The sequence below is a fragment of the Triticum aestivum genome, chromosome 1A, assembly GCF_018294505.1.
Source record: "Triticum aestivum cultivar Chinese Spring chromosome 1A, IWGSC CS RefSeq v2.1, whole genome shotgun sequence".
NCBI classification, from domain to species: Eukaryota; Viridiplantae; Streptophyta; class Magnoliopsida; order Poales; family Poaceae; genus Triticum; species Triticum aestivum.
In genome coordinates, this window is record NC_057794.1 from 432,852,865 (window position 1) to 432,870,796 (window position 17,932).

Below are 17,932 nucleotides of genomic sequence, written 5' to 3' on the forward strand. Positions count from 1 at the left end.
TGGAATAAAACCCTTGTGATCTAAAAAAAAGTCTAATCTGATGAAGCTACAGACTTTTTCAGGAAAAAAAAGGCCCGGAGGCCCACCGAAAAGGCATGCCGACATCCTGGAACGCGATGACCCACCATGCACACATGGCGATTGGTACTGGTCCACGTGGCTCCGGGCCCCTGTGTCCGTGGCAACGTGTTGGTTCTTCTCGTGCCAACCATTCCCCTGAAATGCATCATCGCTTCTCAGTTCGGCCAAACACCACCCAACCATCCCATGTGTCCTTCCACCCCCGGTGGTAGTGTACAACACAAGAGCCACCACGAGCTCCCAGTGTCTCCTCATTCCTTTCCCTTGGATCGGGAGCAGAGCAGGAACAGAAAGGTCCGGCGACGCGCGGATCAGCCGAGACTCCGTACCGTCGGATTTCGTGGAGGGAGGCCATGGAGAAGGGGCAGAAGGTGGAGGGCGAGAGGGCCGCGGCGGCGGCCGCGGCCACGCAGCGGTGGGTGATCGGTGTCGGGTTCTGGGTGCAGGGCTTCCGGCTCTTCCCCTGGCTCGGCGTCAACTTCTTCCTCAAGGACGCCATGGGCGTCCCTTCCTCCTCGCTGCAGATCCTCCAGGCCTCCGCCACCCTGCCCATGGTCGCCAAGCCGCTCCTCGGCCTCCTCTCCGACGCCGTCCCCATCCGCGGCTGCCGCCGCCTGCCATACGTCGCCATCGGCGGTACGCCCCCTCCCTCCCTCCCTTTATCCCCCCACGTTATCGCATTGCCTTTCTTTTCAGATCTACCAACAACGCCACCTTCCGTAATCTGCGACCGACACCATGATCCTCATCGTGATTCCATACCGCCCTTTACTTTAACGGATAATAACGTGGAATGCTCGGAACCACGCTCGATTCCGTACTCACCTTTACCCGTTAACCTGGAATGATCGGAACCACGCTCGCGATGCAGAATCATAATTCCCCGAGATTTTCACCTTCCCTGTACTGCCCATGTTGCGCGCACAATTTCGCCTTTTCACTGCACTTGATCACTGATTAGACGAGTCGTGGGAATTCTGAGCAGTGTAGGAACGTGCAGTAGGATATTTTACTCTTTTGCGCTGTCTTTGGAGAGAAAAAAAGAAAAAGAAAAATGATAACCACGGTAGAGCTTTCCACATTCCTTTCTTGCGTGCTGTTCACTTGTTTGTACATCGGTGTCATGTGGCGAGCGACAACGCTGCAAAGAATATACTTGAACGCAATTGTCCTCTTGATTATTCACATGCGTTTTGTCTTCTTTCACTTTCACTTTCCCTTTTCGTTTTTTCTTCTGATTACCATCATTCTCCATCTTTCGGCGGAGTAGCCTTTTGGAGTAGCAACCAGGGTGGCATCGTGTATCTTTTCTCAGCCTTGGATGTGGCCCTTGCCGTGCACAAGTGTTATGATGAAATTCCAAAGATGGACGGATGGTGTGCTGTCATATCCCAGCATTACAGAACTTAAGATTGCCCGTCCTCAGATTCTGTGCTGAAGTCTTAATTTGTGCAATACCATTAAATTTTAATTGACTAGAATCACTTTGGTCTTTGATTCTCCTTTTCAGCTCGCATCATTTAGAAGTTAGCTCAATCCATTGATCCCCTTGGTTTAGATATCCGAGCAGTTAAATAAATTCAGGGAGCTATGGCGATTTTAGTGACTATGATATCTTGTCTTTCTCGATCACTTCATGAACAGATTGGCATAAAAGAGCCCAACCAAGTGCTTTCGAGCTTGACAGACCAATTGTTGGAAGTCCACTGATATTTTGTTAATATATAATTAGCACAATCAGATGCATAAGGAAAATTAGTGTAATTTACTCATATTTATCACCCTGTCAAATGCCATAACTGATGCTCCTGAAGATGCGCACTGTGTGCTACACTACATTACAACTGTTTCTCCTAATATAGCTAACTACTCCTATATTCTAACATAACTTCTTTTGCTGTGGTTGCAGCTCTCTTGCAGGCAGTTTCATGGTTAGGAATTGCCCTCTGGCCGTCTCTTTCTCTTCCGGTTCTTACCATTTTTCTCCTCTTGAGCAACTTTGGTGCATCCATATGTGAGGTTGCCAATGATGCCATTGTAGCGGAGGCCGGGAAGCAAGCAACCTCTTCCTCAGGGGGTCAGCTTCAATCCTTTGCTTGTATGTTTGGTGCTTCTGCTGGCGCGTTAGGAAACCTCCTAGGTGGCATTGCTCTCAGCTACTTTTCCCCCAAACTCATGTTCCTATTTTTCGCAATCGTTCTCGTGCTCCAGTTCTTCACTACTGTGGCTATATCTGAGAGCTCCCTCAAACTCCCAAAGGCGACTACTAATACATCGGTGATTTCCAGCATCCGTAAACAAACCAAAGAGCTGTCCTACGCGCTCTGTATGCCGGAAATATTCTGGTCAATCATATGGTTTTCAGTGTCCTATGCTGCCATACCGTTTCTACTCGGGACCATGTTCTTCTACCAGACTGAAGTGTTAAGACTTGACTCATCCATCATCGGTTTATCCAAGGTTTTTGGGCAAGTGGCTCTCTTGGCTTGGAGCATGGCATACAACAAGTGCTTCAAGACAACGTCTGCACGCAAGATCTTATCAGCTCTGCAGTTCATCACAGCGGTCGTAATGTTGTCAGACGTGTTATTTGTCCAGGGAGTATACAGGAAGGTGGGAATATCAGACTCCTTGTACACCATTGTGTTCTCAGGGCTGCTAGAGGGCCTCATGTTCTTCAAGGTGCTACCCTTCAGTGTTCTTATCGCAAGCCTTTGCCCCTCTGGGTGCGAGGGATCGGTTATGGCCTTTGTCATGTCTGCACTTGCCCTGTCTATTATCATCAGCGGATATCTTGGGGTTGCGCTTGCTGAATTCATGGGAGTATCTGGAGATGATTTCTCTGCACTGCCGGTTTGCTTGTTGATTGAGGCTGCATGCACAGTGCTGCCGCTATTTTGCTCATCATGGATTAAAGAGAGGAAAGGGAAGGAGAAGAAGGAAGAATAGAATCCATCTGTAGGATCCCTAGGATCCCAAAGAGATTGTATTGGTGCCTGCGAGGCTTTCCTTCAAACTTTTGTCGGTGCCTGAGTATGGGGCTGCCTAAATTCCAGTTTCATCATATGTGAAACAACCCAAGAGAGGATTAGGTTCTTCAGTTCCGAGCGCTCTGTGGCCTTTCAGGAATCGTCTTAAGAGGCAAGAGCAGATATACTTGTGTGCCATCATTCTTTTCGTCTTTCAGGAGCTATATGATAAATTTGGGGGTGTAAGTAGCTTTTCTTTTTTAGCTTCTGTAAGGCTGTAACTAGTTTTTTCTGAGATGTGTAACTAGTTGAACCCTACATATTGTGTATTTACTTTTATTGTCTTTGGTCTGCCAGTTCAGTTTGCATTTCTTTTCATTCTTTGTGTGTGGAAAAGTCTATGTCCAATTGTCCATTTTTCATGTAACGAACTGATTGTACCTATTTCCGAATGACTAATTCAGCAATTTAGGTGAGCACAAGTCATAACGAACTCTATGGTTCTAGGATACGATTTTGGTTAGTAGAATCTACATTTTTACGATTTGCAATCCTACATTTTCAGACGCTCCACCCAATGTTTCTCTATGCAGCCATGATAAACTCCAAGGATAGATGCGTCTTTGGCGACCTTCTAAAGTTTGACGCTTTACTTTTGGGTAAAAACGGTTACTTGTAGGGAACACATATAAGGAGCTAAAGAACACATAAATCTTTATACTGGTTAAAAACACATACTCTCCAAAAGCTGTATAACACACATAAATTGTCAATAGGGAAGGTCAATTTCATGCTGTGAGACTAATGGTGCGACTTATGAGCTAGCTATAAGCATAGTTTTCTTAAATAATTTGTCTTGTACTCCCTCCCTCCGTTTCATATCAGTTAGTTGTCGCTGATTTAGTACACGTTGTACTAAATCAGCAACTACTATAGAACAGAGGGATGTTCCTCCTACAGCTGCTTACTTGCAAATCTTGTGTGTAAAGGCTGTTTATAATTATAATTATCAATTAAGTTAGTCATGAAGACCTTCCCTCAAAATCAAAAAGGGTCCAGTGTTCTGGGAAATGCGTACACTGATAAATGCACATACCTCTTTGGCCGAAAACCAAAAGGCACATGTTTCTTCACACTGATAAATGCACATATCACGCACACACAAAAGGAACAAAGTATACCGTTATCACTTATCAGTTGACAAATTGCTTCTGAATAACCAGAAAATGTGGCTGTGAGATATTATTGCATGCACCACAGCCCACAGCCTTATGACTAACCCTAGACTGCACGCAGACCATGGCCAACAGTTCGAGGGCCATTTGCCGCCGCAGTCGAAAAACACAACCGGCCACCCTAGGCACTAGCTCTAAGTACCTGAAAACCGGCACCGATTGGCAAGTGCTCACTAGGATGGTGGAAGTTGGGCAGGCCTCCTTCCACATCCGGGGAACCCCCTCGTGGGATCCGAAGTAAGCTGGTAGGTTTTATTGAACCGCCTTCCGACAGGAATATGTAGTCCAATGTTCCAGTAAAACCTGGAGTGCAATTTGTGAACTCCGGCTCCCCTCCGTTCTCAGCATACAGGCTGCGCAATTTGATCAGGGCTTCGTCCGTAGATTCGGAGCCAGCTGATACAAGGTAATTGTATACCTGGAAGTGATAGTAACAAATTAGCTGAGGTGACCAGAGAGAACCAAATTGAATGAGGTGGCACACAAAACTGAATCTGGGTTAGATTATCCACACATGAGAGACAAGGATAGAATGCTTTGTTTTTGGCATAAACAAGGGCTCAAAAGCATAAAGTAGCTATTGGACCGCGCATTGCCAGTCCCTACACAAATATGTTTCATCATGATAACAATATGCCACACACATAACTGGAATAGATGTCAGCACATGGACAAAGTTCCCAATATCTTTCAGTAAAGCCATGGAGCTAAAACAATGTCATTTTGGCCAGGTCATTTATGTACAAGTCACGTCGTCTGGATAACGACAAGTAATTCTGGACGGAGGTGATATTTGATAATATTTCTGTGTAACTAAACTCTGCAATCTGTAACAATAATTGTAACAATAGTGGCAAAAGCTTGAGAAAGCAATGCAGAAAATGCAAGAAATACCTTATCACCAGGGGTGGAGTTAAAATCACCAGCAATGATCACAGAAGGTTTACAGGTGAACTTATTTGCGATAATTTTCTCAAACTCAGAGACTTTTGAAAGAAGATACTTTGCTTGAGCCAACTTCACATCAATCCATTCTGGATCCCTGTAAAATCAGGTTTTACAGGTTAACATGCATAAGAAACCCATACACGTGTTGAAAACTAGCTTCCATCAAATACGTATAGTAAAATAAAATAGGCAAAAATATGAGTCGAATGACGAAAACATCTTTAAATCACAGAACAGTAGAGAACATGAGCTATTTTACTTGCCAATAAATATGTGTGTTCGCCACAATCAGGATATGCTCACAAGGATCGCCAAGCTTGAAAGCAGCAAGTAAACCAACGCAGTCACGCTTCAATCTCACACGTGGATCATTTGGATCTCCACGTTTCTTATTATCTTCCTTTCCACTAGATTCTGTCAGAAAACATCATACAAAATAATCGTAAGCACGTCATCAGAACAAAGAACATATCCAGCCAAATTACAGGGAGAAAAAATGGAGCACTAGATAATGATGACAGACAACACATCTTCCAAGAAATATAGTAATTAGGCAATGAAAACCAAAAGGAAAATCAGCCCTTTACGGACGTGCTGCAAAAAGATTTAAATAAGTATTTTTATTTACTTATTAAGTGCCCAGTGTCGGTGTACTAAAGTAGGGGTACCCTAGTATCCCGAACTTGTGCACGGGCAGTTGCAGCGCCGCGCGGCAAGGCTTGCCGGACGACCGCCAGAGTCCTCCGTGGGTTCCTTTGGAGCCATTCAAGAACAAAGCATTCAAGATGAAGAGACAAGGCCCCGACAAGAGGATCTTGCCGGGAAGAGACAAGGCCCCGGCAAGAGGAGCTTGCCGGGAAGGCCAACCACGGCACTTCAAGAAACTTGCCACGATGCACCGCACGTCCCGGCAAGGTCCGGTGAGCGACAAGCTTCTGGACTCGACAAGACGACGACCCCGACAAGGTACTCGCCGGGGGCCCGCTGCCACTCTGTACCCACGCTCCAGCGCACCCACCCGCGTGTCACCATGAGGCTTCCTCAGGGGCGCGTGGCGGGAGCCTGTGCAGCCAGGGGTACGCGGTGGCAAGCGGAGATGAAGAGAAGGCCATCGTGGCAAACGGTGGCGCTCCTAACTGTCACTTTTTGCACTGTTTAGGCAACTCAGACGGGCATTCAATGACCTTGTCCCCTGCCGTCAGAGTTAGGTAGGATGCACTGTGTCCACAGTAGCGGTAGCTGCACCTACCGCATCCTTTTTCATTTTTACCCTTCTAGTCTACGTTGCCACCTGTCGGTGACCCCTTGAAAGTATAAAAGGAGGCCCAAGCGCAACGTAGAGGGGGTTCGGCTCATTCGAAACATCAGGAACACTCTCACGCTCGGTCTGGCAGCGTCCATCGCTCCTGAGCAAGAATTGAATACACACAAACAAGCAGCAGTAGGGTTTTACGCATCCGTGCGGCCCGAAGCTGGGTAAAACTGCTCGCGTGTACTGCCTCGATCCGCTCTTTGCGCGGCCTCCGCCCCCCTTCGAACCGAAAGGGGGCCCGGTCCTCATAGGTGTTGGTGGATCAGTTTCCCCGACATCTTTGGCGCGCCAGGTAGGGGGCGTCGAGATTGTGCGAACACGATCCGGCGTGCACGCGAGCTAAATCTTCATCGTCTTCATCGACATGCCACCGAAAAAGAAGGATTCGGAGGCAGCTGTTCCGTCTGCGTCGCTTTCACCGCCTCCGGAGCAAACGGGTGGTGGAGTGGACGCCGGCGGAAGAATGGGCGTCGACGAGGGAGCCCTCAGTGCGGCCAAGTCCAAGGACAAGGCGGCACAGACCTCGGCGTCCATGCGCGCACCGCGCCCCTCTCAGGAGGCGCGGGACCAGCAGCGTCATGGCGTTCGCAGCGCCATACGTCCGCTGGGCCAAGATCAAGCTGGTGGTTCTCGTGGCGCTCAAGACCAACATGCACGTCAACATGCTGGCTCGAGCGAAGTACGGTCGCCTGGACGGGGCACTGCTCCTTCTAACGTGGTTAGGAGTCCGAGCACGCCCCACTCCTCGCACCGTTCACCTCCGCCGCCCACTACTCCAGCAGAAGCCTTGGCGCGAGCTCAACTGCTCCTAGACTATCCTCCGATGGCGGACAAGACTGGCGAATGGAGGGCCACTATCCAGAGCCTCATCGGCTTCGCCAACGGCGACACTGCGCGGCAACCAAGCACCTCACTACCGCGGCAGGACAGCCGGACGCGAGCCGATGGCAACAAGACCGGGGGAGGTGCAACTTTCATGCACTCTCCACTACGAAGGCCAAAATCGCCGACTCGCCGGGTCCACCCCGACAGCGGCTCCACCGCGTCGTCGGACCCACGAGCTCGTCGCGACCAGCGCCAAGTTCTCCATGAACGACAACAAGAAGACGCTCGAACCCGCATCGAGCGCCGAAGAGAAGCGCGACGTCAATCCGACAAGCGCGCTGGGCCCTCTGTTGACATGCATGCGCCAGGGGAACCAGGCGATCTGCCGTACGCGGTAGGTTGTCCTGCGTTCACCCGTGAGCTGCGGCAAGTCCAGTGGCCCAGCACAAAGAATTTCAAACCAGACGTACCAGAGAAGTACGACGGCAAGACACATCCGTCGGAGTTTCTCAGCATCTACACCATCGCGGTGCAGGCTGCCGGGGGACGGGACGACAAGATCCTTGCCAACTACTTCCCGCTGGTACTCAAGCCCAACGTCAGGTCCTGGCTCATGCACTTGCCGGACAATTCCATCTCCTTTTGGGCAGATTTATGCCATCAGTTTGTCGGCGCCTTTACAGGCGGCCACAAGCCACATGGCCAAGAGAGCGATCTTCATCTGCTCGCCCAGAAGGAAGGAGCGGGCCAAGACGTCATGAACACCTATGGGCTCCACCTCCTTGACTTCACCCCCAACGCCGTTCTGACCATGGCAGTTTTCGCCCATCTATGGGAAAACTTTGTCGGAGTCCACCCCAACGTAGCTCTCTTCCGCCATTTCTTTATGCCTCGTGTCGAGAGAGGGGAACCTCTTGCCGGCGGGATCGCCTGGATCTCGCGGGCCGGCAAGAAGGAGACCTATCTGGAGGGGGAGCTCCGCAACAAATGGGACGAGTGGAGAGCAGATTGGTGCTGGGTTGTAGAAGAGAGCCCGCAGCCGTTCACCGCCCTGCGCCAAGCCCCAGCAGTGCGTGGCAATGACTGGAGCGCTCTGTCCGTGGACGACGACAAGCTGAAGATCGCCACCACTCGGATCTTGCGTCTCAGGCTTGCCGGGCTGACTGTAGGAGCTGTCGGCGCAGATTTCCTTCGCCGGCGCATCGCCCCTCTGCAGGCGAGGGGGAGACCCGCCTGGGAATTTGGAGGCCCGGCAGATATCATGAGGTTGCGCCCAGGCCTCAACTTCAATTTCACCGTCATAGAGTTGGACGGGATACTCAAGGAGATATTTAAGCACGACCCACAGCATCCCGAGTGGTTCAGGTTGCCGGCAGGCGTCGTTCCTCTGTGCAACAACTCCTCGCGCGACCGCATCTGCGCCATGATGCCGTTGTGTGATTCGCACGGGATCGCTCCAACTTGGCAAGAGCCTGCCAGAGACGTTGTGCAGCAGTTCTTCGACAGCCTAGTGGAAGTAGCGGTCAATGCTGACGACAAGAAGCTCCTCACCCGCGACACCACCGATCAAGAGATGGAACGCATCGCCACCAGGGCGGAAGAGGCGGCGGCAGCCGCAGCCGCGGGTGAATTTGGGTTCACGGTGAAGGAAGCGGACACGGCATCGGCGATGAGTCTTGCTGAGCGGGAGTGGCCTGAAGACGAAGAAGAGCTTGCCGCGCCCGACGCCGAGTTGAGTGAGCCCGCTGAGGGTGCGAGCGGCCCGCCATCTCCGGGGAGCTTGCCGGAAACAGGGCCCGGAACGCAGCCCCCAGTGCAGCCAAGAAGGCGCCTCCGCAGGATCGGGGACGCAGCAAGGCGGCAAGCTGGTCAACAGCCGCAGCGCCGCGCGACGCGCTCCGCCGCGGCAAGTACGGTTGCCGCGGGTGCGCCTCCCGCCGCAGTGGCAACTGGGGCGGGGTCATCTCGGGCTGGCGCCGCAGTCCCCGCCAAGCGGTCAAGGGATCCCACCCCTCCACCTTGTCGCGCCGGAGGTGGGCCAAACTTCGACCTCTCCGCGCTCAGCTCCGACGAGGAAGAGGAAGAAGAGTAAGATTCCCTTGTTGTTCTTGTAGTTCTTCAACTTGCCATTCCTGTCTTACATCTGATCTGACCCATCCTGGACTCTCCCTTTTCAGGACTCTGGCCCAGAGGGCGGCGAAGAGGGCCAAGGCTCAGGTGGTGGTCATCGAGGACGAGCCCACTGCGACGACAGGAGGCGCGCCCGAGACCACCTTGCCGGATCCGGCCATCACTTCGCAGAGCAGCCCCCAGCGCAGCCCCCAGCGTAAGCATATGGTTTACTTTCTGCTCCTGGGTGCGCATGGTTGCTCTTTTCCTTTGTTGACATCTGATCACTGGTTTGTTTGTGCAGGAGCAGAACAGCTTCGTCAGGAGGGCGTGGTGATCTCCTCCGACTCGTCGTCTGCTTCGACTACGCCGCCAAGGGCGGACTCCCCGGCAAGGGAGCGTTCTCCGGTAAGGGAGGAGCCTCCGGCAAGGGAGGAGTCTCCGGCAAGGGACAGCGCTAACGATCCGCCGGTGGTGGAGCTTATGACAGCGGATCCCAGCACAGGTAATCCTTCCTGCCCGAAACTTTCTTTGTATTTTTCTGCTGATTTTTCTTCTTGAGTGCTTGCTTGACTTCTCATTCTTCTCCGGTCGTCAGATCCACCCTCCGCGGATCCGATGGAGACCGAGGCGGGCGGCGGAGAGGACGCGCGCGGCAACACTGATGATGCCGCGGCCGCCGAAGACGGAGCTGGTGCCGATGTGCCTGCCGGTGAAGAGGCCGCCAAGGCTGCCGCCGAGGAAGCTGGCGGGGGATCTGGCGATCGCACTGACGGCCCTGAGGCCGCAGGAGCGTCAGGCGCTGCACCGACCGCCGATCCCTCCGCCGCTGCCGCAGCGTCAGGCTCCGAGGAGCCCCAGCCCGGCGCCTATCTGAAGGCTGGCGAGGGCATCTTCATCAAGCTCCCTTGGGCGTCAAGCTCCAAGGCGCCGGTGGAAGGAGAAGTTTTGGATGGGGAGGTGCTCGCCTCCGCCGGGTTGTCGATCGTTGACGCGCCGGGAAGCAGCAGTGACGAGCCCGAGGAGGAGCGGCTGCTGCGGAGGCTGCTGGCGCTCTATCGCGCCCGTCAAGTCAAGTTGGAGTCCCGGGAAGCGCTCGTCGCGAAAGCGAGCGTGGATATAGAGAAGCGCGCGGAGGAGCTCCGGGGGGAAAGTGGCCCGCTCCTTCCGCAGCGCCTCAAGCCGCTGCGCTTCGGTCGACTTCACAGCTTTCGCAGCCGCGGCCTTCGTGGCCTTCCCCTTCCGGGCTTCGGAGGCATGGCGGAGGCGGTGGGGGAGATCGACGGCGCTGGTGGTGGCGGCAGCGACGGGGGCGGAGCGCTGCCCTCTTTCAACTCTGCAAACGGAGGAGGGCGACGGAGATTTCTGAGATTGCAGCAGCGAAGGGCGAAGGTGGGGGAAATGCCCCTGTTTCCCCTGCTTATAAAGAGGGACGGGGCGGACATTTCGTCCTTCCAAATAAACAACCACCCACGATCTCTCCCACGACTCCGCGATTGACGCGTGCCGTTACGGGGGGCGCGGTGGATACAGAGTTAGATTCGGCATAACCCAGGCTCCGCGCGTGCCCGTGCCCTGTTTTGGGCCTGGCCCAACAGCGCTCGGCACCGTGTGTGGCCCAGGCCCGGGGGCTCCTGTCGGTGTACTAGAGTAGGGGTACCCTAGTATCCCGAACTTGTGCACGGGCAGTTGCAGCGTCGCGCGGCAAGGCTTGCCGGACGACCGCCAGAGTCCTCCGTGGGTTCCTTTGGAGCCATTCAAGAACAAAGCATTCAAGATGAAGAGACAAGGCCCCGACAAGAGGATTTTACCGGGAAGAGACAAGGCCCCGGCAAGAGGAGCTTGCCGGGAAGGCCAACCACGGCACTTCAAGAAACTTGCCGCGATGCACCGCACGTCCCGGCAAGGTCCGGTGAGCGACAAGTTTCTGGACTCGACAAGACGACGACCCCGACAAGGTACTCGCCGGGGGCCCGCTGCCACTCTGTACCCACGCTCCAGCACACCCACCCGCGTGTCACCATGAGGCTTCCTCAGGGGCGCGTGGCGGGAGCCTGTGCAGCCAGGGGTACGCGGTGGCAAGCGGAGATGAAGAGAAGGTCATCGTGGCAAACGGTGGCGCTCCTAACGGTCACTTTTTGCACTGTTTAGGCAACTCAGACGGGCATTCAATGACCTTGTCCCCTGCCGTCAGAGTTAGGTAGGGTGCACTGTGTCCACAGTAGCGGTAGCTGCACCTGCCGCATCCTTTTCCATTTTTACCCTTCTAGTCTACATTACCACCTGTCGGTGACCCCTTGAAAGTATAAAAGGAGGCCCAAGCGCAACGTAGAGGGGGTTCGGCTCATTCGAAACATCAGGAACACTCTCACGCTCGGTCTGGCAGCGTCCATCGCTCCTGAGCAAGAATTGAATACACACAAACAAGCAGCAGTAGGGTTTTACGCATCCGTGCGGCCCGAAGCTGGGTAAAACTGCTCGCGTGTACTGCCTCGATCCGCTCTTTGCGCGGCCTCCGCCCCCCTCCGAACCGAAAGGGGGCCCGGTCCCCATAGGTGTTGGTGGATCAGTCTCCCCGACACCCAGTTCACAACTTCAAATGTCCACATTCCATGCAAGTGTGTCCATTATGTGATCCGTTTCATATTACCTTCTGATGGTGAAGAATTATTCGAGGGGGCACTAATTACATTATCATTAAGATGACATGTTTCCACCAAGTCATTGTAATGTATTACTTCCTTCTGTAACAGTTCCACACTGCAAAAAGAAGAAAATGGTCAGGGAAAATAATTGGATGATGTAAAAAGTAACATTTTCTCGTGCCGAGCTTTGTCCATTATTAGCTGCTTATTTTACAGGGAATGTGTTCGCAAACTGAATATAGATTAGAGCACAATAACAAATATAGTTGCAGGGGGAGAGGTTCAATAAGGAGCTGTCCTGAAATCAGTAACTAATGCACCATGTACATCAGTTAAGAGCACATGTTTACCTTTTTGGTTTATAAAATATACCACATCCATCCCGTTTGTCTCCAGATCGCTGGACATAAATACTTGAATATCCAGTACTTTCCATGTTTTTCCTATAGAATGTCTCATATTCATCCAACTCCTGTCAGAGGCAGGAACCAGTAAAAAATAAGGAATATTCTAAAGTGAACACTAAGAGGGCAGGCCTGGCGCAGTGGTGAAGTCCTTCCCACTTGTGCAAGAGGTCGTGGGTTCGAACCAGCCTCTCTGCATTGCACTTCGCAGGGGTAAGAGACTAGGTTCTTATAATCCCTCCCCAGACCCCACCTTGTATGGGAGCTTCTATGCACTGGGTCTATATTCTAAAGTGTTTACTAAGAGCAACTCCATTGCATGATAGCTTCAAGTAGTATCTTTAGAAAATGTTCCATATCTGGTTATTTTATCTATCCGTTTGCAAATAAATATAGGGATGTCCACATAAAAAAAGGATATGGGCATGTTACTGAAGCCTACATGTAATAAAAATGATTAACAAAATCATGTTGTACATAGTTCTAGCAAACAAAACTAGATATGATCACACTACAGAAATTTATTAAAACATCAGAAATGAGACCCAACCTGTATGCACATGAGGTCGGCATTAAAACTCTTGAGTTCTGTTAGAACGGCTTTTGAACGAGCTTTCCACCTATTTTCCAAACATAAAAGTAAACATGAATTCCAAAGCTGATGATAGAATTAGGGCAAGAACTGAAAAACAGAAAGGAAAGGAAGAACTGTGTTCTTTAATCCTGAAATAAAACAAGCGCACCAAAATAGCAACAATGTGCCAGTTCAATTGTGGAATATGGTTTATGGTTACTATTGGTAAGCATAAGAAAGCAATGGTGGGTGTACAGTGTACCCCCCCCCCCCCTCTTTATAAATCTAAAAAGGAGTCATTTGAGGTGTCACCGCTTTGCATGGATGTACTTTAGGAAGCTCGCCACAGCAAAAAGTTATGCTTTACATGAGAGAGGCGGAAGAAGCAAAGGAAAAGGTAATCAGTAGGAATGGATCGTCAATCCTGGTTTGGGGACAGCGGATCTGACATTTAGCAACCTCTTTGCTATCACTGCGAGTTACTGTCACAGATCTCACACCCGCTTCAATCTGAATATCTGATACAGGCCTGTCGCGCCAGATCTAACTTCAGAACGCTGATACTGCATATTGCGATAGAGACGGTATAGCGCCTGTGGTGGTTATAGCCGGTGGGGAGTGAAATGGGACTTTGGCAAAGGATGGCTGGGGAGTAATGGCCAAAAAGTGATGAGATCCATCGCAAGGTGGTGATTCACTCCTGACTCTCGTCTAGAGCCTAGCTTGCTTATCCCGAGCATTTTAACAGATGTCTGTAAATTTAGATGAAAATAATACCTCATATAAAATTTGGCACAAATATACATACTATAGTCTGCTAGTAAATCTATGGGAAATTTCGAAAGTCTAGTTGTCGCTTTGAGTTTGAAAAATAAAACTAAAACTTATTATGTGGCATTTTTTACCCTATAAGATTTCTCCATTTACGTATTCTCTCGGTGTTCATTTCAGTTGCATTGCAAATATCAAGTAAACATTAGAGTAATGGTAGTTGACATGCATATCTCTCATGTATCATCTCTATGTTAACACAATATATCATACAAGAGAAGAGACTGTGCAAGGAAGGAGGACCGGAAGTGAGTGCAAGGAGATAGTAGGAAATTAATAAAATGCAAATACTGATAAGAAAAGCATGAGTTTGGCAGATCCAGAGCATACGATCCCTTATGTTTCGAACCAAGGGCTAAATTTGAATATCGTATTATACCTATTGAATAAATATATGTGTGCTACGAAAGTTGGTATCTTGTGGGGACATGAGTTTCATCTGGATGCTAATTAATCACTTTTTCTAACAGCATTCTTTTACCATTCTACATTTTTTTTTAGGATTTCATGCTTACAGAAAATAATGTTAGGGTGGGTTTTGCCAAGTAAGACAACTGTATGGAATATCTTAAATAAATGTACGAGGAATCCTCAAGTGGCGACCTACGGGGTGGTTACAACAACAACAAAGCCTTTAGTCCCAAACAAGTTGGGTAGGCTCAAACCCAAACAAGCCTTTTTGTTGAGAGAAGCCCTCCTCACCGCCGTGGTCGAGAGAAGCCCGATTGGCGGTGGCGGCTTTTCGCACAGCAGGGGCGGAGCAACCCCCCCCCCCCCGCCCCACACACACACACACCACCACCACCAACGGAATTTGGTGGTCACAGGCACGACGAGGGGGTAATTCCTTTGGCTCCCGAAATAAAGCATCATGCCTAATACAATCTTTTTAGTTCGTGCTTCGTCGGCTCCTCCTTTCTGATCACTCCCCCCCCCCCCCGCCGCAGCAAGCCACTGTTCACAGGTGTGATGATGGTGTGACTGGCAGGGTGTGCCTGGCAGCGACGGCCAGATCTGGTCGGTGGGTGCCGTGGGCCTGAAGTTGCTGCCCTGCTTCCCGGCGGTGGTCATTGCTGGGCCCGAGTTCGAACGGCTGCGCTGGGCCGAGGTGAGTCAGGGCGACGGGGCGGGCGTATGGACTATGGTGACCACGGCGGCTCGGTGGTTGTGGTCCTGCAGGAGGCGCAGGGTGGCGGCAGTGACCTCCCTTCTGTTGGGCACGGGGCTGGGCAGGTGCCGGTCGTGCCGGTTGCATGTGTGGCGGCGGCGGCTCTGACCGAGGGTTTATGCTCGGGAGGGCCAGATCTAGGTCTGAGGCGGATTTGGGTTATCGCCCTGGGTAGGTGTGGTTGGGCTCGGTCCGGGTTGTGCCCGCGAGCGATGTCCTCGCGGGCGCGGTGGGTGATGGTCGCCGTCGTGGTGCCGTTAAACGGATCGACGCCGATGGCCATGGACTTGGCGTCATATGAGCTCGTCTAGGCCAAGCCAGAGGGCTTTGGGTAGGGCCTGCTCGACAATGGCCGTTGGCGGTCTCAGGGTCTCTCCCCCACCCAGTCCACCCGGACTAGTTGGGGATGCAGGCGTCGACACTTACCATGGAGGTGTGGAACCAGACCCGGGGGCTGATGTCAGGCAAGGTGTGGAAGAGGTGCCTTCTACTCTTCCTGTCGGGGTTGGTGTGCTTTGATGCGGACGGTCGGCGGTGTCTCGGTTCATGGACGCTCTGGTGGCGGCCCCGGATGGCGATCCTCATGGTTGGCTCTCCGGCGAGCACCATGGCGATCGTGGCCGCTATGCCTCTTGGGCGTGTGGGCAGTAAGAGGTGTAGCGGTGGGTGGCTCGGGCTCGCTCTCTGTCGTTGGTCTGTGCTCATCGCGGTTGTCCTGGGGGCCTCCTGGTGGCACGGGTGAGCTGCTGAGCGAAAGCTCGGCGCTTTGGCGGCAACGATGGCAGTGCCCGCGGTTGCCGCTCTCCTCACAAGGATATCATTGTGGATCTCCTCTCCGTGTTGGGGCTCCGGGTAAAGACCCTTGATTGTCTCGGACTCTGCAGCGGCGATGCTTAGTGTTGTCTCCCCTCCTGAGGGTGTTGCCATGGCGTTGTTTTCAGGCCTAGCTGTGTTATTTATCGGCAACGTAGTCACGTGCGTTTGTGTTGTCCAGTTATCCTAGGATCTGCTTTGGAAGAGGGCTTCCTCACTAACTTGTATTTTCGGCCGTGTACTTTGATTTGTGCTTTATCTATAAAGTAGGGCGAGAGCCTGTTTCGAGAGAGCCTCAAGTGGCAATGCGAGCTTGATTACGATTCACACAGCATACATTTGGCTTGTAACTTCTTGGATACTATACAAAATGTGCATATGATAAAAACGAGTACGTTGCTCATGGAATTCCAAATTCTGATATGTAAGTGCTAAGAAAAAAGGGGTTGGTCTGTGATCTTCAGTGCACACTGCACAATGCTCAAGCAACAAGAGGCTACTTAGGGCATCCCATGATTTCAATCAGAAAAAATTATTTAAAATTCCAGCAGAATGATATGAATAGTTTGATTGTGTTTCTAAGTCGATTGAGAACAGTTATTTCCAAGCCAGCCAAGTTACACACAAATCTACTAGATATTCATTGGATAGAATAATTAACACCGGGGATCAACTTAGAAGTAAGGATTTCACAATCCACTAAGAAATTAACGCTCTTCGAGATTTGTTATTTCTATTTCTAAGTCGACCAAGTTACACACAATTCTAAAATGTGCTATACTTGTTATTTGGATGGATAGAGAAATCAACATTCAACATAATCGACTTAGAAATATGAATTTCTCAAATGGACTTGGAAATAGACACTCCCTTTAATAATTATGAGCTTACTTAAGAGACGCGGATGGAGAATGGGGAAAAAATGCGCTCTTCACATAAACCTGCAATGTTGAGCAAATTCTTCAACCCGTCACTGTCCATACGACTATCACAAGTAAAATAACAGAGTAAAGCTCAGCAGCCGACATACCTGGGCGAGTATGTTGTAGGAAACCAGCCGAAACTGGTACCCGTCTGCCCCTGGAAGCCATCCCAAAACGATGTCAATACTAACCACATCGGAGCTGCCCGGATACAGGAGCAGTCAGAGTAATCACGGGTAACGATGACCCCGTTTCAACAGCGTAGGGAGCATAAATTTTACCGGCATCAGGCTCGGACTGCGCTGTGGGGAGAGGGGCGAATCTGGGCTCCGCCTGCGCGCTCATCCGCCGCTTGCAAATCCTGAACCATAGTCAGAGCATGAGAAGCGGAGATGGAGAAAGGGGGGGGGGGGGGGGGGAGGATGCGCTGCTTACGGGCGGAAGGGGAGGCGGCGGCCGGAGGGAGGGGGAGAGGAACTGGGGAGGAGGCGGCGGCCGAGGAAGAGAGGGAGGGAAGCCGCCCAGATTGCCTGGGGTTTTAGGAGCATCGGCGGCGGCTGTGTTTGCTTGCGCGCAACCGAAAAGGAAAAGATGGTGTGTGCGGAAGGCGACCTCTGCTTCGCCTGTTCGCGGCGTGACTGTGTCCGGGTCGGACTCCGCCTTGTGAACTTTGCCCTTTTTTCCGGTGTCCACGGTGGTGCGGTTAGGCCAACTCCACCGCGCCACTCGAAACGGACGTCCGTTTTGTTCGGATTCTATCTGTTTGGATAGAGATTTAGGGTCGTGTCTAAGTATGTCCTGAGATGCGGTGGCCGTGCGCCCAGCGCGCGGACGCATCCCAACCGCATCCTGTCCGCATGCATTTTTCTTTGCAAGTCCTTAACTTTTTTTCATCATTCGTTTTTGGTACATGACAATACATCATCACATTTTGACTAATAAAGTAAGGCCAAAGAAAATAAGAACAATAAAAATACATTTTAGAAGATAGCCAACTTCCATAATTGCCCCCTTGAGTTGGGTTAGGGCCTTCTCGATGCACTCATTGCTGATCTATGGAGGAGGCTCGATCTGGCATCCTCCTTTCTTCTTCAA

At 51.5% G+C, this 17,932-nt stretch overlaps 2 protein-coding genes across 2 annotated transcripts; one reads left to right on the forward strand and one right to left on the reverse strand.

Annotated features, from left to right (window-relative positions):
* The first annotated feature begins 238 nt into the window (after nucleotides 1-238).
* Nucleotides 239-3,536, forward strand: LOC123054285 (probable folate-biopterin transporter 7). Its single transcript, XM_044478022.1, has 2 exons — nucleotides 239-717; nucleotides 1,991-3,536. The coding sequence occupies exons 1-2, from the start codon at nucleotides 435-437 to the stop codon at nucleotides 3,028-3,030; spliced, it is 1,323 nt and encodes a 440-aa protein (XP_044333957.1). The 5' UTR covers nucleotides 239-434; the 3' UTR covers nucleotides 3,031-3,536.
* A 552-nt stretch (nucleotides 3,537-4,088) lies between these two features.
* On the reverse strand, nucleotides 4,089-17,497 carry LOC123054295 (carbon catabolite repressor protein 4 homolog 4). The gene is made up of 10 exons (XM_044478030.1): nucleotides 17,273-17,497; nucleotides 17,119-17,198; nucleotides 16,945-16,994; nucleotides 16,806-16,855; nucleotides 13,079-13,148; nucleotides 12,475-12,596; nucleotides 12,130-12,239; nucleotides 5,497-5,647; nucleotides 5,180-5,327; nucleotides 4,089-4,703 (listed from the first exon to the last, which is right to left on the reverse strand). The coding sequence occupies exons 1-10, from the start codon at nucleotides 17,383-17,385 to the stop codon at nucleotides 4,407-4,409; spliced, it is 1,191 nt and encodes a 396-aa protein (XP_044333965.1). The 5' UTR covers nucleotides 17,386-17,497; the 3' UTR covers nucleotides 4,089-4,406.
* Nucleotides 17,498-17,932: the final 435 nt, after the last annotated feature.